The sequence below is a fragment of the Serinus canaria genome, chromosome 3 (assembly GCF_022539315.1).
Source record: "Serinus canaria isolate serCan28SL12 chromosome 3, serCan2020, whole genome shotgun sequence".
Taxonomy (NCBI): domain Eukaryota; kingdom Metazoa; phylum Chordata; class Aves; order Passeriformes; family Fringillidae; genus Serinus; species Serinus canaria.
The window spans coordinates 20633632-20657954 of record NC_066316.1 but is presented as its reverse complement, the minus strand read 5'-3'; the positions used below and the strand labels follow the sequence as shown (position 1 = coordinate 20657954).

At 38.1% G+C, this 24323-nt stretch overlaps 1 protein-coding gene across 21 annotated transcripts in view; it reads right to left on the bottom strand.

Annotated features, from left to right (window-relative positions):
* Nucleotides 1-288: 288 nt before the first annotated feature.
* ESRRG (estrogen related receptor gamma) overlaps nt 289-24323 on the bottom strand; it is a 393435-nt gene continuing 369400 nt past the window's right edge. For all 21 annotated transcript variants that reach the window (XM_030235294.2, XM_050972139.1, XM_030235293.2 and 18 more), the window contains 2 exons: nt 15076-15345; nt 289-4021 (listed from right to left, as the gene is read on the bottom strand). In XM_030235294.2, coding sequence (XP_030091154.1) covers nt 3777-4021; nt 15076-15345 — 515 coding nt within the window. In that variant the 3' untranslated portion in view covers nt 289-3776. The remainder of the gene's footprint in view (nt 4022-15075; nt 15346-24323) is intronic.

The window sequence follows — 24323 nt, the reverse complement described above, 5'->3', positions numbered from 1 at the left end:
ATAAAGGCCTGCCAACCTGAATTCTAATGTGCTATGAGACATTTTGCATATTTAAGAGTCTACAAAATGTCTTGTACCACAGTGAAATCTATTCTGACAAGGCTTTATATAGCATTTATTTACACTGGTATCGTACTTTAGGGGAGAAGTGCAAACGCTGGCTCCGCTTTGAATGGAAGTAACAAAAGGCAACACTAATTGCCTTTGTAATTGTTCTGTTTTCCTCCTCCAAAAAAGAAAACAAAACCAAAAAAACCCCACAACACAAAAAATAAAATAAAAGCAATCAAAAGTGGAAGCTTGTTTAATATTGCTCTACCATCATCCTGAAAGGCATAATAATTTGAGTTACACATCTGAACTGATTGGAGTTACAGAATCATATCTCCTTTTTGCATTTAACAATATATACAATATAAAATAAATACATTTACACAAATGGACATTGGTTGGAGCACACGGTATGATACACATCACAAAAATATACAGTTGATTGCTATACAGATGTGAAGCCCATCTACAGCTATAGACATGTTTGTTTTCATTTGTTGTTTTGTTTCAGTTTTAACTACTGGCTATTATGCAACTCCTGGATTATTATAAGCAGTTTAATTTTTTTTGTCCTTTTGCGATCTTTGCACGATAAGACTGCCGTAAAATGTTTTCCTAGGCAGGTAAACAGAGACGCTTAAATAATTAAAATACAATCACCAACACCCATTTTCTCTTCTATAAGAAAAATAGCAGTTTTAATTTTTTATATCTTTTTATGTTATCATTTAAATGCAAAATAGTGGAATAAATACAACAATCTGATCTGATTGAAACAAATGTGTAACTTCTGGGAGTTACACAATCATATTGCTTTAAATAAGAAAAAATTAATAAATGAAGCAAAAATAGAAATTAAATTGTTATGGCTAAAACATACACCCTTTGAAATTTTCCCAACACTTCACATTAAGTAAGTGGTCTTGAAAGAACTCTTCTCCAGCAAGGTTTAAGATGAACAATATTATAAAGCCCGTGCAGTTTTTTTAGCTAAGTTTCAGGTAATGGTTTTACAGTCTTGAGATACTTGTTCTTTTGCAGCTCCAAAAAATTACGGAAAATGAAAACTAAAGTTTGCACCGTGTGCCTTTAACACATCTCCATTTTTTGTGTGTTTTTTGTATACTTCTAGTTGATTGGCTTTTGACCCTGAAGCCCAAGTTCTTTAATGTGATACAGCAAAAACAATATTTATATTATATATTTTTATATATATATAGTGTACTTGAACAGTAGCAACTTAAACCCTGCACAAACTTTCTGGAAAATAAACTTTTTTTTTTTGCACTCTTACATATATAAATAATCTTATAGAATCAGCACCTTTTTCCCAGGAGTTGTATTATTTTTTTTGACATTTTTCAAAAGGGATGTGCCAATTTCTGAACTCCTATCACAGCTATAAATTTCAAGTTATTGACCATCTGAATGAATTGCTAATGATGATTTACCTAGAATCACACTACAGTCACTTCTCTACTGAGAAAACACAATCTACAATATAGTCCCATATAGCTAATGATAGATACACAGTTTTTTTTTTTCTTTTTCCTAGCATGAGGGCCTAGAGAGCATCGGCCCATTGTTATTTTGTTTAAAGCACACAACGTAGCAATAGTTTTGGAAACTTGTCCGCACCAAAAAAGTTTTGCAACAACACAGAGCGAGTTAATAACAACATCTGAGAGATGATTGAATAAAAGCTATATTTACAGCATTTAAAAATTAGACTTATCTATAATCCTGAAATATTCAAAGTTTTATTTCTAAGCTATACATTGGTATTCTATAATAAACTGTTACAGAAATTATCCCTTGTTTTGAAAATATTATGATTTCAGTGTGTATCTGTTCATAACGAGTATTTGTTTGGAGTTTCGATCTCTTAATTATTACTAGGAAGAACTTTATTACCGGTAAGGAATAGAATATACTACTGTAATCTCCTGAGGAATTGTACATCCAATATTGTCTCTAATTCTACCCTGTGTCTATAAGCACACACCACAAGAATCCAAACACCACAAGAAGAACAAGACAACAGTCTTTGAATGCAACATAAAAATTCAGAAAAGCACAGCAAACATGAAACATTGAAAAGCTGAACTACATTTCTTTTGTTTGTTAGGATTACAATTTTAATTACATCTGTGTACATAGAATAAGGATGTTCACATAGTACAGGGAGCAGCTACTAACACTGGTACATTGGTATAGCATTTGATGGAGGTTATTGTTTATTGGTTATTCAGCGACTGTAGTTTTCTGGGGGCATCTAATCGGTTTATACATTAGATTACACCTCGTAACAGTCTTGAAACTGACTGACTTTCATGCTGTGACAATACTGGTTGAAAAGCACGTATACTGGTTTAGCTACTTGTTAAGGATCGCCATTTACAAACGAAAATCTAAATCAATAAATAAGGTATAGAAGTGTTAAATTCTTCAATTTGGTCAGAAGTCTACCACTCCGATTTCTTAATTTTGCAAACGGCGGCACTCGCCTCATCGCCTCTAAGCTACTCTTGGTTCATAGGGTTTTCCTGCATGTGAGGTTACAATTTTGCAAACAGGCAGTAGTATCTCGTTCATTTGCTACTGAAGCAGTTAGAAATCAGGCGGCGGCCGCGCCCCTGCGCAGTCGCTGTCTCCTAACACCCTTACGGATTGGTATTTGACATGGAGGATTTGTATGGTACACTACTCGGATATTCTGCAGGTGTAATCTAATCCTTTGAGTCAGTGAACATTTAGTTATAAATTGGAGCTCATGTTAAGAAACTGGATGTTTTGGACCAGACTGGCACACAACATAAATTGCATCCGTGATAATATGCACCTTCCCTTCGACTATTGCTTTAGTAAGATAAATTCCCACATTAATAAATGGCTGAAAACTGGTAAAGCTGGTACAAAAAAATCTCCATTAGTAAGAAGAAACAAAACATTTAAAAAAATCTTCCTTCAGGATTCATTTGTCCTTCATTATTGTTCATCATTGTTCAAGCCAGCACAAAAATGCAGTATTTCTTTCTCTTTAGTATTGCATGAATGAATAAAGCTTAAACTATTCCCTGAAAAAGTTACATCGTAGCTAACCTAAGAAATATCTGGAAGACTTGAAAAAACAATTAAGGAATCAAATGGCTGTAACTGATCTAGATGGAAAATGCAATGGTAAGAAGCAGCCGATGCATCGTCGCTTTAGTCGTCTAATTAGAGACTGCTCCTATGAAATCTAATACTGCATTCAGTCAGTTCATCGTGTTGTACTGTACTGCTAGGTACGGTGCTTCTCTCTTTGATTCCTTTGTCATTGGGGACATTATGGTTCATAATAAGTTCACTGGCATCCATATTATGGATTTCCATCCTTTGGCAGGCCTGGCTTCCATCTCTCTTCAATTAGAGACCTCTTTTAAAAAGTTCAGCAGCAAAGGAAAAAAAAAAGAGGAAAAGGAAAAAAGGAAAGGAAAGAACAGAAAGGAAAAGGGAGAAAAGGAAAAGGAAAAGAAAAAACTGCATCAGAAAGACACAGAAGAAAAAGTTGAAAGCTGCTTCACAGTCTTGCTGCTAAATATCAGTGCAGTCATTTAGTCATTTTTTCCTTAATTAAACACTAAGTTTCTTTGCCATTATTATCCTGTTTATTTTCCCTTTTTTTTTTCTTTTTTTTTTTTTTTTTTAAAACGTGCATGATGGGGAAGCCCATGATGCTTTAGTCAGACCTTGGCCTCCAGCATTTCCAAAAAAAGTTTGTGCATGGGGACTTTGCCTTCCAGTTTGATGTTGTAGAAATGCTGCACAGCCTTAGTGGAGGTTTGCCTCAGAAGCGGGAGAGTCATCAACATCTTGCCTGCACGCCGAGGATCTTCCATGTGCTGCCCGGCCTCGTAATCCTGCAGAGCCTCATGTAAGACATCCTGAAGTTTCTGCACTGCCTCAACATCCTCTATGTGCATTGAGTCTGCAAAACAAAGGAGCAACAGGAGGTTTCAGTCTGGTGTGCCAGGAGTTTGATAACGATACTTTCACTGGTTCCGCCCATCCTCTTTCACAAAGAGGGAAGATAATTACCCATTAATTTCTGTACTGACCTCTAGGAAAGTGTATTGAAATTGCTGAGGAACTACAAACGTACAATTAACTTTTGGGTAAGTAATTCTTCTCCTCATCCTCCTCAAACAAGTGAAACAGTCACCCTTGGTGCTCCCCCAAACCATCTGTAGGGTTATTGCTTTGAAGGAATGACAGTGCCAAGAGGCTGAAGGAGTGGAAGCAAGGATAAAGCAAGGATGCCCTACAGTGGAAAAACTCAGCAAAATTCTCTGTCAGGCTGCCCACTTGGATGCCGTGGACGTCACCAGTACTCAGAAATCCTGACTATGGGATTAGGACCACTGCACCAAAACAAGGGAAATGCTGCTCTGAAGGGATTTCCTGATAGGTTTAGCAAATTTTTCCTCCCTCAGGCGTACTCAGACATACAGGCAACACTTATCATGTTCCTGAACAGCTTTTGTTTGGTGAAGCTAACATCTCCTACAAGGTGCAATCCTTCCCTCCCACCCCCACAGACAGAGGTTTATCTTGTTAGTGTTGGGGTTTTGCATTTTTTATAACAGACTCAAAGCAAACACCTTGCCCTGCACCTTTGCAGGTGAGATGCCTTGGTGGTGTGAGTATTGAGTGACAGGCCCAGACGCAACACACACCAGAACTAAACTAAACTGCTACATGACCTGAAAAGATTAAAGCAATGGAAGTGTGAAATAAAGAGAAAATATCTAACTGAAATAACTGTAAACCCCTCAACTGGATAGATACAGAAAGTGAAGATGTCCCTGAGAACACGCAGCTACTGGACCATGCTGAGATTACTTTGGATGAGCAGCCCTAATTCTCTGACTTTTATGTAGTCATAAATGCCAAAGAAACCCTGATGTGGTCCAAAGTGAGGTGAACACAAGTAAGGCAAAACAGTCATAGGGGAAAGAGGCCACCAAACAGCCCCTATCAGCTTCCAAAATTGGGATGGTCAACAGACTTACAGACGCAATAAAGCACCACATAAAAATACAACTGCTGCAAGGGGGTACAAGCCCCAGGGACAAGCCACACTGTGCAAGCTTTGCTCAGGGTGAAATTGGGACATGGCACAATTAAAGTTCATCCTTGAAAACTGTACTTAGTGTAACACTGCTTTGCATCCCAAATTTTGGGTTTGGAATGAAGCTCCTGTTCACAGACAGAATAACAACTGAGGATGGTGAAGAACCCCCTTCCATTATTGTTTCCATGACCTGTAACCAGCAGTCTGATGCTTGGGATCAGTATTTGACAGAGCCTCATGTTTTCCCCTGTTGATGATTAAATGTCAACTTCTGCATGTGCTTCACATATCTGAATTACATTCAGAGAATTAAGATGCATCTAAGATTCATTTCCTAAAAGCTGACATGCAACTGTTTCCTCAGATAATTAGGCCAGATAGTAAATACCTGTCTTCTTTCAAATACAAACATGTAAACTGAAACACAAACCAGTAAGTAACAGGTTAACAAAAATGTTCCAGCTCTTATTGTCACAACAAATGTGCAAATTGAAAAGGAAAAAAAAAATAAAGTTACAGCTCCCGCTCTAAAACAGACTCTTAATTATATACAAGTTTGGATCATTTAGCACGTTTTATTGATTCTGATGACAGTTTATCTGTTAATTACACATAATGGAGTCCTATGGGAATTTTACATGTTTAATAATTCTGAGTCTTAGTGAATACATGCTCTAAGAAGCACGCAGCTATAACATACACTGCTGGGATGTGATGCTGCACATCAAGGTGCACTGTGCTGAAAGCACAGACACAGAAATTTCTCTCTTAGGGATAAAAAAAGGCTACAACATTTTGAAAAAGATGACAGGCAAATATTACTTCTAGCAAAATTTAGTTCTAATTAATGTGAGACCATTCCCTGAATCCATACATTTTTGATAGTTTTCTAATATGGTAATTCTATTCAGTAATTCCGTGTCAGTTAGAGAAAAGCCCTGAATTCTGTGTCCTACAAACAGATGTAATCGATACAGACATGCTAACACACACTTACAGACGTGACTGATGTCTTAAGCACAGGGTCCAGCCACCAGGCTTAATGTGGAATGCAATCTCCAAAACACTGCTGTCTCTACTCCCTAACTCTTTACCAAGTCCATGGATATTCACTGCTGTGCTGCAGAACACATGATCTGCTACTCCAAATGATTTTTCCATAAACCATGTGTTGTTTGTGCAGAAATTACACACCTTTTCCTACTCTCCCCAGATCCACAGTGCCAAGGCCAAATTTGCTGGGGAGCCAAATAGGACCATTTTATCTGCAACAAATCCTTGATGAGTCAAAGACTGACTGTTCTCATGACATTTTTAGGGTTTTTTACACCATGTTGCATAAAGAGACAGGTCCTTCTTGAAAATGTGAGTATAAAGGTTTCATTTTTAACCCTTTACAAAACTGGTCTGGTTTTGCTCAGAATCAGTACTTGTAGCAGTGATTGTAAATTTGCAAATAGATGGAGTCCAGACTAAATGTATTTTTCACACAGAGGTGAAACTTGCCTAAGGTGTTTAACTCTGCAGTTTGGAGAGCAATTCGGCCTGCAGCATTAGGAATATCTACACTCTACATATTCCTTATAATGAAAGTGAGTGAGGAGGGAAGAGAACACCCCTCAGAAAGGAATCAAAACCTGCCCTCTGACACAGCTACTACCTTTCATGCTTTAAAACTCTTCCACTGTGTGGAAAACATCCAAACACAAGGCCTCTTACCTCCTCCTTGCAGGGGTGATTGTGTACCATCCCTCTGGTAAACAGGGCAATTATTTACATGCAGAAGTGATAGCAATAAAGCATGTAATGTATTTGTTGCTGTCTTTGAAATTAATTTAATAGCTGGAAAGAACGTGCCCAGCCAGCTTGCCTCCCCCAAATGGTGGTTCATGGAGCAGTTCAGGAAGCTGTGCCCTGGGGAACAGATTTGGTCACAAGGAATGGGGTAAGAAAAAACAGCACAGAGAGGGGCACTTCCAGTGGTGATTAAGACTTCAAACTGTTCTTTTAACATGGTGATTTAGCTTGAAAGATTTAAAAATTATGTAATCAAATTACTATGATAATTTAACTCCCCACTTACAGAAAAGATTCAAACTCATTTCAGCTGTACTCATTCTAGGGTCTGCCAATGTTTAAATGCAAACTCAATAAATCTGTGCTATTTAATTAGACCATGATTCAGCTTGCAGATTGCTCAGGAAAATATTAATCTCTACAAAAATCCTTCTTCAAGTTTTAGCCTTGCAGTCTGGAACTTCCACTTTATTCCCGATATTAAACGAATGTAGATCTTAATCCCTCAGGTGTAAGCCTTTGAATATAAGGAAAATGGTTGAAAATGCTGAACTAGCCAAGGGGAAAAGAGGAGGAAAAATAAAAGAGAGAAATCTTTTCAGTAACTACAGACTGGCAGATGTAGAAGTGAATTCAGAGCAGGCTAACTCATTGCTAAAAATTGCTCATGTATTGGGATAAACCCAATCCTCAGCGATGTCATCAAGAACCACTACAATTTAAGGAAACACAGACAATTTGTGTGACAGTCTGGAAATAAACAAAGAATTCCAAAGAAAATATGAAATTGAATTATAAGTGAGTTTGAATGCTCTTCCTATACCATGAAAAAACTTTTTGTTTATGGGTTGGTTTGGGGTTTTTTTTAATTGGCTTTGCAGCCAGTCTGAATAATTTACAATTACATCCCACGCAAGTAATATCCAGAGGAAACCTATAGCCAGATGTAACACACTTAAAAACCAGTGCCTGTATAAATAATGAAATGAAACAGGGTAATTTCAAAGTGTCATTTGAAAGACAGCAGAATTTGATGGTAAATGCCCTGCAAAACACATGATCCCAGGCTGGTGAAACTGAAGACAGACAAACACAAGACTTGTTGATTCAACTGCTGAGTACATGGGATTTCCCTGGCAAGAAGAAGTTGTTCCTGATCAAAGCTCCCACGGGAGAGAGTGAGATCAACAACTGAGGACATGGACTCATTGAGCTCTGCTTGGAGAATCTCATTCTATCCTTGCAAATTCTTCCTTTCACCATTACAATTTGGAAATATAGAATTGCACCTCTTCTGATCAGTTGATCGATCAGATCATTGCACAGAAAGAGGAGAAAACTTGAGTTCTCATTCAAGAAAAACACCTTAAGGTCTAGACAGAAACTCAGATTACAATCTACCTCATTTAAAATTCAAGCTTCATCTGAAATGCAGCAAACAAACATCCAGCCACCCAGGAATCAATTCGAACACATCACAAAGGGCGACAACTGGCTAAAAATTGGAAAGCACCTGACCTAAGGGCAAGGAAACCTCTCAAAACACGCTCTGAGGAAAGTTAAAGGCTGGTAGCTATACAGTTTGTATATAACATCACTCAGAAGTAGAAGAAAACCAGAGGTTTTATGTGAAGTGTTTCTTCATGTCAGAAAATTCAGACAGCAAAAAGAAAATAGGACAGTGAATCAAGCAGCAGGGAGCATGCAGCACTGAATACACACATTAAGATGCTGGTAAACCACACTGGAGGGATAGATGCCAGTAAGTACTTGAAATACAGCAACTGCTGTGATGTTTCCGACTCCATACAGCTGAGCAGTTCACAAACTCAGTCTGGAGAAATCCTTTAGAAAGCTGTAGGATCCTGGAAGAACTGGATAGGATCAGGATTAAGAATAAAAAGCAGAATGATTTTGCTTTATGAAGGATGAAAAAAATCCTAATCTGGGTTAGGTCTCAAATAAAAGAGATTTTTTAATCTAGATTGTACTGCTAATCCAAAAACCCCACAAAACCCACTGCAGTGTTTATTAATGGGTGAATTGTTCTCAGAACTACAGAATTCCTTCCTCTCCCCCTGAAACAAGTGCCAGATTTGCACAAGGACACAAAGTGATTGCCCACATTGTGTTTCTGCATCTTTTTGTGAGAAACACAATGCAGTGACATTTTGAAAAGCATACTGCTTAAGACAGAAGCAACCCATGGAAATGGCCAACCACAAATCAAACCAGGTCCTTGGTTCCCTCATCCAGCAAGAGCTCCTGTCCTTTTTCCATCCAGAGCTGAAATTACCCCAGACACTTTGGTCTTCCCTCTGCTGGGTAAACAAATATACTTCATTTTGACCTGCTTGTTTTTCCTGAGCAGAACTGTTTGCTGGGATCTGCATGGTTAGGCTAAGAGACAAGCACAGAGCCAAACAGAGTATTTTCCCTAAAAAAAGAATATGGCAAAAATGGTCTGACATCTGGAATATTCTATTGGAAATGGACACCTCAATCGGAATAGATGCTGAAAAGGAAAGAAGAATAAATTAAGAATTCCCTGTCCATAGGAATTACAGGCAGTGAAAATGGAAAACAAAGGCTTGTGTGATTGATTTTAGTGACTGAGACCTTAGTCTGGATTGCCCTGGTTTGGACTACTTTTCAGAAGAGATAAAAACTGAAGCCTCAAAACAGTTTTTAAAACACAGTAGGAAATTAAGGCATAGTAAGAAAAGGAATTACTTCATAGAATGGGGACTTTATTTCAGAGGCTAACTGGATTAGCAGTGAACTAAAACCACTGGCATAAGGAAGTTAAAAAATTGTAAACCAGCATTTTCTCTTTTATTCCTGAAATGGCTTACTTTCCACTAGGAGAGGTAGTGAGGGCAATAAACACAGGAACGTTTGCTGCAAAGCAGAACAAACAGCACACTATGAACTGGCTCAAGACCCTACACTACAAGCCTAATAAAAGCCTGGAAAAAAGGGAACTCGAATGATAGAGCTGGGGGTGAGATACCAACTAAAAGAAAACGTTGAATGAAGACTTCCAAGTACTTTTTATTGACTATAAGAAATTACCACAATTACCATTGAGGGCAACTAAGTCCGGCCTTGTTTCTTGCCCTTTGTGTCTCTCATGCTAACATGTAAATACAATCTGCTTATTCCCTAACTAAGTGAGGAATAGGCTGAAGTTACTCAGTTACTACGAGTAGCTTCCAGAAAAAAAGAAAAAAAAAATATGATTAACCACTGATTAAACATTAATTAGCCACTGATCAACTCAGCTGCCATTTCCTAATGCCAACATTAAGCAACTGGTAACAGAGTTATTTATTTTCCCTAAGAATTGTGGGCAGCATCTATTTGATAACATGAAAATGGAGTATGATGAATAAACTGCTTGCAAGCAACATGAAAACTCTGACTATGGTGGTGACTTCTTTTTCTAAAAATTTTTTCTGTAGTGTACTAGTCTTTATACAAAACTACATAAAAGAGTTAACATCTTCCTATTTATATTTGTCAAAATAAAGACTGGTGACACACCCTTAACACACTGCTATGTGTGTCTGTGTATATATACATCTATATCTATGTCCAGTCAAAACAGACATGTCTTAATCATGAATTCAAACACTAACAAGATGACTATATAAAACAAAATGAAAAACATTAGAAATAAAATACGGCCTGTTGTGACATGCACTGGGAATAAAGATGATGTCCTGTGGAGTAAGTGATTTATTGGGCTCTACCAATTAATTTCTATTATGATAATATCATATAATGGTGATAGCCTAGTGCTCTGAGTATTCTGTGTATGGAAAGCTAAAAAACTTGTAAGAACTTCCTAGTTTTGTAACAGGATGAGATGGTAGTGTAACTTTACTGGCACCAATATTGATCTGCACTTCATTATGCTAAAATGCACAAGCTACTTTTTGGTTCACATGCCTTCTGTACTGAAAGAGTGATTTTTTTCTTTTTTTTTAAGGAGAGTTAATATCAAAGACCAGAAATGTAAGGGTGAGCAGAAGTCCTCTTCTCCTTCTTGTGGTACATGCCATACAGCCAGTATTAGCATCTGAGATTAAATTTTCCACAGTGCGTAAGGCTGTACCTCCAAGTGCCTAGCATCCACATTTGGGTCAGGTTTTTCAAGACGCCAGCAGCCTATTAAGCAGATGCACAGAGATCAGATTTTCAAATGTGCTGACGTATTTTGACACTCCAGTTCTCTGCCTTAGGTCTTAGATGGGAACTGAGCTTCTCTTCTAACTCTGGTCTCAGTTGTGACTCCTAAACTCACCTGCAACATTTGGCCTGGAGGCCCAATTTAGTCCTTACTGATTAGGCAATTTCAAAAAACTGCTCACCTGCGAGTCCTTGCTTAGAGTTACCCCAACCAATTCATGGGAACACGTCCTAGCACAGAGGAGATGAGCAGCTCCTCCTTTCCGTGCCGGAACGTTCCCGTGCATATGCCTGCACTTGTGTTCACTTCAAGCATATTTTGTAAACATTTCACCTTCCCTTACACATGAGGAAGTAATTGGTACATGCATGTTTTGGAAACCATTCAAAGTTGATTTTCTGCGTGGGTAAACAAAGTGCTCATTGGTGCCAGCTCGCCTCGTCTGGGCGGTGCAAGGCAGAACGCGGGGCAGCCGCATCCCGCAGCTTCCAGGCACCTCCTGGCTTTTGGCTACAGAGGGCAGGGAAGGAAGGGAGCAGCTCATGATACCGGCAGGACAAGGACAATGCCAAGGAAAGAGTGACTTCTCTGAAGTGTAAAGGCCGTGTTAATTACTATCAAATCAATGCATATGCTTAAACCTAACCTGATAAATTCCATATTTACATATTAAATGTAAGCGTTGAAATCATGCCTGTACAGACTTAACGTATGCACGACTGAAATGTCTACACATTTCAGTGCTGTGCTCCTATATGTGTACTTAAACTTCTCAGAATCTATTTGCACTCAGTTTGGAGGTAGCGTAGCCACATCTTGCATTTCTGGAAATTTATGGAAGTTGGTGTGGCATTGCCAGCCCTGCATGGGGAATATTTGATAGTGGCTGTCAGAGAATCTCCCTGAAAAACTGCTACTCCTCCCCACCTTTTAGGGACCAAATGGCAGGATTATCTCACATCCAGCACTGCACAAATGGGCTCTGCAGACCTAAAGAAAAGTGTGTGTTTCAATGCTCATGCTACTGAGATTTTTTGGCCAGAACAAAGCTTGTGGTATTTATTCAAACTAAATACAATCGATATGAAGACAATCTACAATTTCTTTTTCCTGCCTCCAAACACCAGCAGGGAAAGTACTATGACACAGTATCATAAATCACTAACACAGATACGGTGCTATAAAACCATCTTTGTCAACTGTTCACAGTAGAGTCAACCTGAGAATCTTTCTCGACAGTGTGGATAGGGCAAAAATGTCTGAAAAAAACCAAGATTTCTTATTATACTCTCCACAGCTATAGAAAGGCTAATGTATTTTAAGCTGAAAAAATAAACAGTGGAAGTAAGCAGAAGTAGCAATTAAAATATATTAAAATTTGAATTGCTACTGGTTGATTTTCTAATGGCATTTTGGTTTTTTTATATAGCTACATTTTCATTAACCAAGTACCTAGATACATGAAAATAAAGTATTCTGCTTTTGTCTATTTAAAAAAAAAGACCCAAAAAATTTAATCCAACTTAAATTTTATTTAAATTTTAACAGCATTTGTAAACTGAAACACTAAGGGCCTGATATCCACTGATGGGCTGTAATTCTGCAGGTGCTATTTTACACCTACAGATTACTGTAGCTGCAGCTGGTAGAAGTTTGGTATCTGCTGCATACACAACCTGAAGCTGAAATGCTGAATGTCAGCATCTGAAACACTGTTGAAGGGGAAGTGGAATGTCTGGGCTACTTTTTAACTCCTCCTTGCAAGAGTTTCATTTTAAGACAGCAATTTTATTTCTTTGACGATGAGGGAAGGAAAGGTTTTCACTTCAATGTGCACTGAATTTTAGTATGCTGAACTGTATTTATCTCTGACATTATCCTGGTTGTAATTTCCAGCGAAGTTAATGAAGCTACAGATGATTTTGATACACTCTATGCACAGTGTATGACTAAACTTTTTCTTGGCAGCAGTTATTTTTTATTATTACTTAAACACTGCATATATTTCCTTTTTTTTTTTTTTTTTGGGGGGGGGAAGTGGGAGTGGTATTTAACATCATATCTATGCTAGTATGCTAGCCCTCATCCTTTTAGTCAAGTAAGCTGCAGAAGTATTTCTAATTCAGTCTCTGAATTACAGAATTTAAATAAATACAAAAGCCCTTCTCCATTTAGACTCCTAATTGCAGATAACTTTCTTGCTCTGATCATTAAGCATGACCAATTTTGAGAAATAACCTTCTCCTGGAGCTGCAAAGCATCCTCAAGTGTCTATTTACAATGGTCAAAAATTATAAATAGATCTTCAATTAGGAATAATTTTGATCTTTGAGAGGCATTTTGGTATTTTGTTAAATCTGGAATAAGATAATATTCTAAAATTAAGGGCAGAGTTAGTGGGGTGGAGAGTATTTTACAAAGAAACTAATAAGCATTTTGGCTTTGCATGTTTTTGAATTATATTTCCAATTAAAAATGCAGAGTGCTAAATCACATTACAAAGATAAATAGGAAAGTACAACTTCATTGTTGAAAACAATTTCCCTCCTATCAATCTGAGGATTCATGCATCAATATTGTAGATGAACTGTTAATTACAAAATCAATTAAAAAATTATTTCTAAAAACAGTCACGCGTCCTGGCTCTCAGGGGGGCAATTTGGGCAGAAGGTCTCATCTCACTAGGACCGCGCCAAATCACAAGTCGTCATCCACAAGTAAGCAAAAGCAATCTGGTTTTTCATTTTTCAGCGCGGCTGAGCCCAGCCTGAGATTGATCGTCACATATGGCCCCAGAAAACAAACTGTCAATACCTTGAATGCTGCAGAATTTGAACAAATAGCCGTCCGCCCATTCAAGCCACTCATTGCATCCCATTTAACAGATTTTATTGACAGTTTCCTTCTTGTAATTAAAGGGAAAACTACTGGCCAGCAACCAAGATAAAGTTCAAAGATAGGGTCAAAACAAAAGCAGATGGAGGGGCACGGTGTGACTGTCAATGGAACATAGCATCAGAGCGTGTTATTGACACACAGGTATCTAATGATCGGCACGTCATTAAAGAGGGATCTATCGTGAACTTTATGCAAATGCTAAAAGGGACTTAAGACCACAATAAAGCATTAAGGAGACACAAAAAGAAAAACAACAAAGCACAAACGATTTTTACTTATCTGACAGTATTCACTGGTTCAGCACTTTTAAATTCAAATGCAGAATAAAAAAATTCTTTCTAAAATTTTTTAACTCTTGCTGCACAGGTAATAATTTTTTGCAGAAGCTCTCGTAAATGCAAAGGATGTGTAAGGTAAGGTGTGGTCCCTGTAAGATTCCATATGGATTTCCTCCTTCCTCCCATATCCTGAATTTAGTTCACCAAATTAATCAGTAGCTCCCTTTAAGAGAAAATATATAGCATATTCTACAGCATCCTTTCTTTTGCTCTAATTGCAATGATTAGACTTGTCTGCATTATGAAATGGATTTAGGAGAACAACACCTATTTTCATTTGAAGGGATTTCTGCCTGTAAAACACTCTCCAAATAATACAGTGGAATATTTCCCACTCCCTTAGGAACATATTCCACAATTACTTTGAACCAGAAAGTTGTTCATAGTTTGAACGGCTTTCCTTGTTGCCTTTTAGATTTAAAGTCTGATTAGCAATTTCTTATTCTAAAGTCCTGTTTTAAACCAGCCCACAGAAAAAGAAAGAAAGAAAGAAGAAAGAAAGAAAGAAAGAAAGAAAGAAAGAAAGAAAGAAAGAAAGAAAGAAAGAAAGAAAGAAAGAAAGAAAGAAAGAAAGAAAGAAAGAAAGAAAGAAAGAACAAAGAAGAAAGAAAGAAAGAAAGAAAGAAAGAAGAAAGAAAGAAAAATTAAAAATGCAGCAACTGCCATGCCACTCTGCCAACCTGAATTAGCAAGTGCTATAGCTTTGAGGGTGACAAATTCTTCTTTCTCCAGCTTCATGCTCTTGTATTTCTTTACCAGCTGCAGTATGGCATTGTTAAGGTCAAGAAGGCCTGCCAGCTTGGACTGGTCTTCATCCATAATATAATCTTCAGCATATACGAGCTCATCCTCAAAAGAAAGTGACCGGTATACAACACCGAGAATCAAGATCTCCATCCAAGCACTCTGCAGAAGGCTCATCTGGTCAGCTAGAGACAAAGTGGAGAATCCTGAATATGAAAAAATAAAAATACAGGAAAAATATTAATCACATTTGGAAATCTGATCCTCTTTTTGATTTATTTTTATACACATTGAGACAAAACATGCACACATTCTATTATTGTCCCTTCTGCTTTTGTGTTCTCCTCCCCATCCTACTACAGGAAAGCAAATCAATAAAAAAATCAAACACCTTCTAATCAAAAGAAAAGTTTTAAAAAAGCAAGAATTTTCAGGCTCTTCCTGTAAAAGTCATATTAATTTGTGGGGTACGGCAGTGGCAATCTGGGATTTGTGTGATATCTTCCTTGTTGCGAAACACTTGTGCTTAGTTGTAAAAACCTAATGCTGTGACACAGGGATCTGCCTACTCTATCCACCACTACCATAATCCAAGAAAGATAATTTATGAGAAAAAATAGAAAAGTTTATTAAAATGGAAGATTTGATGTTTTAATGGAATTAAGGTAAGGATGAAAAAGAAAAAAATTCTTCTTGAATTTTAACTTCAGGGAAAAGAGAACACCTACCCTTCTCAGAAAAGATACTAATCACTCCTGTTCTGGCTCCTGGCACTGCTACACTTGTTGAAATAACAGGGTGGCACACTGAAGTGCCAACTGAATAGCAATCACACCATCCTTTTTTTGAGGGCAACCAAACATTTATTAAATGCCGCTTAATGAATTTAACTTTTGCTTGCTTTTTTCCCCCCCTCTCCCTGCTGTCTTTCCTAACAGGATAACTAAGGGCAAACATCTTTGCTGCCTTACCTTTTAGACTCTTGTTTACAGTACCTGTTAATTTATTATATCAAACTGCTAATATCCCAATCACATTAGGTGCTAGAAAACAATATGGGAGAGGAAGTGATTTTCCTGGCCTGTTGGTGAAATGCAGCAGTTTGCCAGTTGGCATCATCAACCACAAGTACTTAATAAAATCATCAAAGGGGATTAGTCAAGCTTTTCTTAAAGGGTCTTAAGGCATGTCTGAGGCTTTCATTTAGTTGTTTATGGAGTTGCTTACATGTCCTTTGACAGGGTTCCTGCTGTAAGAACATTCTTTTTGGTGTTCAATTACACTTAAATGCATTTTTCTGTTTTTAAAGTCGAGAGTTACAGTCATGCAAGAATACATCATAAACTAGCAAATCTGCAAGATTTTCTCCATAAGCACTAAGCAGCAAAACTAATACAATAAAGAAGAAAAGCCCCCATCCAAACCACCAGGCATCCATAAAAAATGAAACATAAAACTGGCTACATGTGCTCTCTCTCTCTCATTTTTCTCTCCCTCCTTATTTGTTTTCATTTTCTCTTACTGTCTTTTGAGTCCTGTGATAGAAGTGTAGCTCTCTGCCTTAAAAAACAAAAAACAAAACAACAAAACCTGATCCAATGACAACAGGAAAGCCTTAAAGATGTGACAGTGCAAAATAACACATCTGTGATTAAAATAAATAAGAGGGAAATGGAGAAGAAATAATCATTTCAAAGGTTATAGGGAGGAATTCAGGATTTCAATTAGCTCCAACATTTCTGTTCCTTGCCTGCTTTCAAGAAGCAGTTTTTCTGCAGCAGCAGATGGACAGAGAATGTAGCCTGCAGCACCGTCCTGTGACAGCCCCATTCTCCCTCCCAGACACTGCTGTTAGTAAATAGATTTACACATTCTCCAATCTCCACACATCTTTCTGCCGAATAATTAAAAGCAGGATGATTAGTTTATTGAGTGGAAGGAGGAACTTTTTTATTGAGGTCCATCCACGATTTTATCAGGGCCAGCACTTTTACGGTTGTCATGAGGGTGCAGGCATCCAATTTTTCTTATCTGCCTGATTAATACAAACGCTGTTTCAGGACGCATTAATTAACAGATACAAATCTACGTTCTCATGGAAGGATCAATACAGAGAAGAAAAGAGGCATCAATGTGAATTTAGTGCTGATGATGGAGAAGGCACTCTATTGACATTTACGTGCATAGAAACTTTAAAGTTGCAGTGGAGCCCTTTTGTCCCTGTGATTTACAAATTAACAATTTTTTGAGTATAACAATGTTTCACACACTTCTGAGAGGTTTAATTAAGAAAAAGGCAATAAAATTCGTTTTGATTACAAAAAGTTTAACTTACAATTTCTCTATGTATTCTTTTTTTCCTGAAAACCCCCCAACTTCCTTCTTTTATTCACTTATCTATTTTCATACAGGTTCTTTGCATTGGTTTTATTTTTTTAAAAATAAATAATATTATGCTTCAGTAACATTTATTGTGTGCCACAGTCAAAGAAAATTACACATGCCCTGTGAGGGGGGAAAATGGGATGTTGATATAATTTATTGTACTGCACTCTTGAAAAATCTGCATTCCGGAGCAGTAAATATACCAGTTGTTTTCATATGACACATAAAAAATCAAAAGAAATTTTTTACATTATAGAAAAACTGGCAAATATAAAGCATGCTGTTCCACCCTTCAATAATAAATCAAATCAACACGACTATTTTGTTCCTGATCGAAGTAACTTTCCCTTGAAAGCCTGCTCAGTGAAAGCATGTTTTAACTTTTAAAGGCATCCCTCGTGGGAATGCAAAGCTGAATCAAGTTGTAATTAATCTGGGATTGTTTTGTTTTTTCATAAAATGTGAAAGCATCCAGCATGTCTCTTGTATCACAGCAATGCCCTTTAATATGTGTTCAACAAGTCACCGTTAAAATAATAGATAACACAAGCTTATATACTTATATACAGAGATTTATTTTTAATTGTTTGGAGAAGGTTATACTTCTTTCATGCCAAAATCTGAGTCTGTGAGCTTTTGTTATGTGAATCCCTCAGATCAACCATGTCCTCTGACAAGGGGATATTTTTGATATTAAATTGTAACTATTTTTTAAGAAGTCTCCAACTTGGACCCTTCCAGCCCTCTGACCGGTCTAAACCTCTCCATCTCCAAGCTGTGCCCAAACCACCCGAGATGCTGCATGATGGTGTGCCTTGGAACTCTGTCATGCATTGTGTGGGTCCTTAATCCTTCAGAGTCTTGCAGGTCACTGCTTTCAATGCAGAACTGTGTATCGACATCTTAAAATACAACGCTGTGCCCCTTCCTCTGCCTTTATCATGCACCACATTGGTGACAACTTTGATCTCTCTCCATCTCCCTCCCCAAGTCAGTGCCATCTGATGTATCTCAGGCGTTGGCTGGCAGGATGACTCCGTACCCTGACCTGCAGTTAAACAGCGTGTTTATCTGCGATACAGCACACTCCAAATAAACCGGATGACAGTCTGCAACAACGTCATTTGGAAGGATTGAAAGGCTTCTCAAGAGTCAGGTACCCCTGAGGTAAGAAGCTTGAAGGAAGCATGTTTTGTGCCAACCCTCCTGCCATCTTCCACTAGACACTCGTGTGCTTGACAAGGATGCCATGGGCACTTGTCAAGATTTTTTTTTCTTTTTGCCTAGCAAACTGATGCACTTTGCAGTCAACTTACAAAAAAGGCTAAGCATTTGAAAGTGTGAAGGGCAAAAAATATCTGACGGCTAGTCTTCAAAAATACACTTTCATTTCAGAAAGCATAAATGTTTATTTCCTGAGCTGAGTGTTGACAGAAATAGGCTGCAGCGCAGGCATATGAATTTAACCCCTGGTAGGCATTCTGTTCAGGGTGGTTTTTATGTGGCTGAGTGCAAGCATTGTAAATCTACGGGGTGTCTCCTAATATCAGTTAACAATAGCCTTGATTTGCTGGTTACACATTTCCTTCCTTTTTCCCCCTTTATTTCTCCTCCTTTCAGGAACTGTAGTGTTTCTTCTGCTAAAAATAGATACTTTTTACAAACAGTGTATCACACTCAAATTGCAATTGTGCCGGAATGACTCACTGAGATCACTGAATGTAGACTGAGAAAAAAGGTTGATAGAGCAACTGAACATATGCTTGGTTGTTTTTTTCCTTTTGCATACCAGTAAACCCAAAGCTCAAAAGAAACAGACATAAATAGGTAAAAAGGCCTTACCATTTTTCTTATAGGAACAAGGGGCATTGAGCTGACTGCACTCTGCAGTGCTCAGCACTCCAAGCCAGCTCCAAGCACAGTTCACAGCCTCTTCGGCGGGGCTGTTAAAACCACAGATCTTTTCAAATATCAGCACATGCACCACTTGCTCTCTATTTCACATTGCACACAGCTCATGCTAAGCAGGGTAAATCTTTTATATTCCTGAAGACCCTTTCCTCTACTTCATTAAGATGGACTTCATGGACAGTAACTCACTAGGGGCCAGAGAGAAGCAGCTGCAGATGGTCAAGTGCTGAACTAAGATCTGTGCCTTGCACACAGCACTCCGAGAACTACTGGCCAAAAAAAAAAAAAAAGGCAGTGGCTGGACTTACTTACCTTTGTTTTCATCTGTAAACATTTGATGTAATGCCTCAATCAGGCTACTCAGACTTAAATCCTGGAGTTTATTTCAGTTTGCAGGGACTGAGTTTCCCTTCCCCTCTGATAGGTGTTTAGAAATCTGAACATTTGATCAAACCAGGTATGAAATTGCTGGCAAATCTGGGAGTTGCCTGCCTTTTCTGGTAATTGCCTCCCATTTATTTTACCAGTTGTTTGTGTGATTGTTAACTTTATGAGTAAAATATTCCTCTTGCTTGCCCTGGTTTGTACTTCAAATATCTTCATTTACATTTTTTATAATCAGAGCTGCACTTGCTCATGACATGTTCACTCGTGTGTTACAGATGCAATACATTTACACAGTTGAAATATCAAGAGTAGGAATTTTAAATTATTTACACTTAATTTTGATAGATTAACTTCTTTCTAAATGTTTTATGGGTACTGATGTTTCCAGCACAGGTTTTTTTTTTTACTTCCAAAAATAATGCACAGTCCCCATTGTTAAAAGAACAAACTGATATTTTAAATACTTTAAAAAAACACATTTTAGCTTGGATTACTTTATTTAGAGAGTGTGGGGCCTCATGGTCAAATAACCAACAGGCTTATCCTGGCTGCACTGAAGAGAATGTGAAGAACCTCCATTCCCAGACCAGATTTGTGTCCAGTGTGCTCTCAGATGTACAGCTGTCAGTCTGCCCTCCTCTCCCTCCCTGGCACACACTCAGCCAAGTGCTTGGATCCATCCAGCAACTTCAGCTGCCTTCCAGGGATGTAAACAAAGGGCAGGGAAATTTCACCAGTGAAATTTCTGCTAGGGCAATGTAATGTTTTCTAGACATGATCATAGAATTTGCTGAAGGAAACTTTCACAGCCTGACTGCCCTTTGCTATTATTCTCTCAAAAATCCAAGAGGATGGCATTAATTCATTTTTTTAGGCTATATGTAGGGCTGAATCCCACACATAGACCTGAATTAAGAGAACATTTTTATTATAGCAATTCAAGAAAAAGTGGATTTATTACATTGCAAATACTGTGTAGTCTAAAAATACATATCAAAAGCCACAAACATTTCAGTGGTTTTGAAAACCATTAGACAGAAGGAGAGTGCTTTCACTAATCACCAAACATATTTCCCAGATTATGGATGAAATTTCGTGAAAGCTGGAACAGAAACAGATACAACTCATTATGCCAGGGTGAATCCATTATTTCAGGTTTGGTTTGGGCTTTTTTTCATATCCCTTTGCTTATGGAGCCCCTGGTCAAAAGCTTACAACTGCACATGATGCCATAACCAGCTGAAATTCAAGTCTGACTCAGAATTTTCATGTGAAAGGTATCATCTCACAAAATAAAAAACACAGGTATTCGCCCAGACTTGAAAATGAAAAATGAAGTTCCAAAAGCAGAGACTCAAAGTGACCAGAAATACAACCAAAGGCTCGATTTATGCTGATTGCTGAGTTCAGCTTCCACACTCCTTGGAACTGAGCTGCTGCAATTAAAGGGAAGCTCAGGAATGGATTCCATCCAGTACCTTTTGCACAGTGAGAGCACCACCTTTCCTGGCCGATGCTGGGCTGTGCAGCCTCCCCTCTCCTCCTGCCACCACAGCAGAGCACGGCAAAGGCAGCACCAGGGCTCTGTCGTGAGCGGCGCGACGAGTGGCGACTGCCATCTGTTATCTGTGCAGCCCTGGGAGAGGGCAGCTCGGGCTGCAATCACAGAGGTGCCCAGGAGTCACTTTGCCTCGAATTAAAAAAAAAAAAAAAGAAAAAAGAAAAAAAAAAAAAAGGGGGGGGACACGGAAAAAAAATACATTTGGACAGCGCTAGGATGTTTTCAGCAAAGCCTGTGCACTTTCATCAGGTTTTCTTTAAGTGTGTTTGTATTCCTAACTCTTGCTGTCCAAGTTCTTATAAAATATACATATTTTTTTTTATTTTATAACATGGAAAAACGCCTGTGATAAGCACTTTTTCACTAACACCTACCAGGAGGAAGGGAAATGCCACACAGAGCACTAAGAAACCCAGGGCTGTTATCACAACGCTACTTTCATCTCACTGAAACAACAGCAGAGAGATGGCACGGCAATAAAAATGCATTCACACTGCATGTCCCTCTCAATCCATTATGAACAATGGATTCTCACTAAGCAAATATTCACTTGTCAGAAGTATTTGCAACACTGGATTCATTCAGCAGGACTAAGTAAGTGAAGTTCACAGCAATTTAAAAGCAGCAAATTAGACATTTACAAACAGTGAAGATGCTCCTTGTCTAGCGTGACCTTTCACTCAAGCTATACAAAAAGGTACTAATGTAATTTAAATACCAGTTAGGAATATTTCTGGTTTGTCTTTTACCCTGTGAAACCTTACATGGTAACACTAAACAAGAGCAATTTCAGGCTGTCATTTCTTCCCAGGGTCAAATGCACATAGTGTAACCCACTACAGCTCAAACTGATTTCAGTACTCAGATCTCAGAAATCAGAGACACCCCTCTCCAAGCACCCAAATATTTCCAGGCAGCTACTTTAAAATTTCTTATTTCTAGTTCAAGTGCAAGCTCTCATGAGCTGCTTCTTTAGTATTAGTAATGGAAAGGAGCTGGAAAATGGGACTGAATGAGGATGTCACCCTGACTTCATGTAACCAGTTGCTAAGACTACGAAGTGAACCACTAGAGATAAAAAAATCTAGCGAGTTGCCCTTGCTTCAGAACAGAGTTGGTAAGACCTCCATGTATGGACTACTTTACAATGGCTTTTTTGAAACGTATTGTTGAAAGTATTGTACTCTTTATTTCCATTAATTTTAATTTCACACCTTATTATCTTAGTATTCACCAAGAAAAAGGAAAATATAAGACAATAGAGTTAAACAGATTAATACCTGATTTTCCCTTTGGGCTGATTTTACCACTGGAACTTTCACAATTTCAAACAGCTTTACAGCAAACTCACACCAATCTTACGTTAAAAAGATGTAAGATGAAACACTTGGAATTCCTTTTATCACCAGGTGCTCTGAGAACAGAGAAACACCTGACAAGCGTGTTCCAGGAAACTGCCTTTTTTTTTTTTACTCCCTTTTTTCCCCTCTATGTAAGACAGTTGGGACTCATGTGCACTACCTCTCTGCAGTAAGGTTCTCAGTTCTAAGACATGGACAACGAAAAAGTTGTAAACTTTTTCAGACTAGCAGTGCAGTACGGCCCAATGAAGCTGTAAGTTTCCTTCAGGTCAGCAGTATGAACTTGCAGATTCCTGAGGCTGATCTTTTTAATGCACTACATATGTGATTTGATGTGCTTCTTAAATGTTAATTCTTCTGGTTCTTTAAAATTTAGCCTTCAACTATGGTTTGGATAGAGTATGGAATTTTTTTGTCCCCTTTTTGAAGATAGTAGAGGCGGATGTCATGATATGGTGTGCTCCTGAAATCACAGGAGAAAATGGAGCAGGATTGTATTTATGGCCCTGATTTTTTCTTTCATTGAGCTTTTATAAAAAAAATCATCAATCTTATTTTTAACATAAAAAAATTGATTTTACTCAAATTCTTCTTCAATCTGTTGTGGATATAGGTATTTGACTATGAGGACAATAAAGCCAGCTTTGCAGGTGGAAAAATTAAAACTACACTTAGTCATTAGTAAAGTGAACATAGATGAAAAATAAAGAGTACAATGAACAGGGCTGAATTTCTTCCAAAATCCATTCTAGAGAACAGTATTACAGTTCAGCTTAAAATAGCCAGCATAATATCTTCATATCCTGTGCATGGTATGCCTTACTTAGATCTTTCAAAGAGGTCAGCTAGTAGAAAAGAAACTACATTCACACATATTTAAACAAAAAGCACTGACCCTTTTTCCTCCTTTTAATTTTTAGTCAGCTAAACAAAACTAAAAAGAAAAAAAGGGGCAAAAAGGGACAACCTTGACAGAGGAAGCTTGCTAAACTAGTAACAACAATCAGTGTTAGCTCAGGTTCTGCTTGCTTCAACCTTTGTACGCATCCCTCTCCCAACAATTGCATATACTGACTGGGGATATCAAGAAATTTAGAGTTCAGGTTTCTTCAGCACATTAGTCTTCAAAATCAAGTTTGCTGGATTGCAAAGTACAACTTCTGGGTTTTTTTCCCACAGAAAGGAGGGATTTCTTGTGCATTTAATACACGTTGCCTTTTATTTGTAACCTCTGTGGGTGTGCTCTGAGAGCGCTTTTCCTCCAGGAGTGCTGGGTCACTGCTGTTTGCCTTTTGCTCCCCTGGGGAAGCCACCAGTCATTTCCTCCCTGAGAGCTGTGGCAATCCCTGCTCCCTCCATCCTTCCATCAGGCAAAGTCAGGTTTCCAGGAATTCCCCAATCATGTGAATAATATGAATCCAATACAGGAATGTATTAGCATACGGAGACAACCATGCTTGCGATCCAATCAACGGATCTCTGTTAACCCCGTGTGTGCTGAGCTAGCTAAAATCTCTTTCCATTGCCAAAGCTAAATTTTCAGGTTGCAAAGGTTACAAAATTTTGGGTAAACATCCCC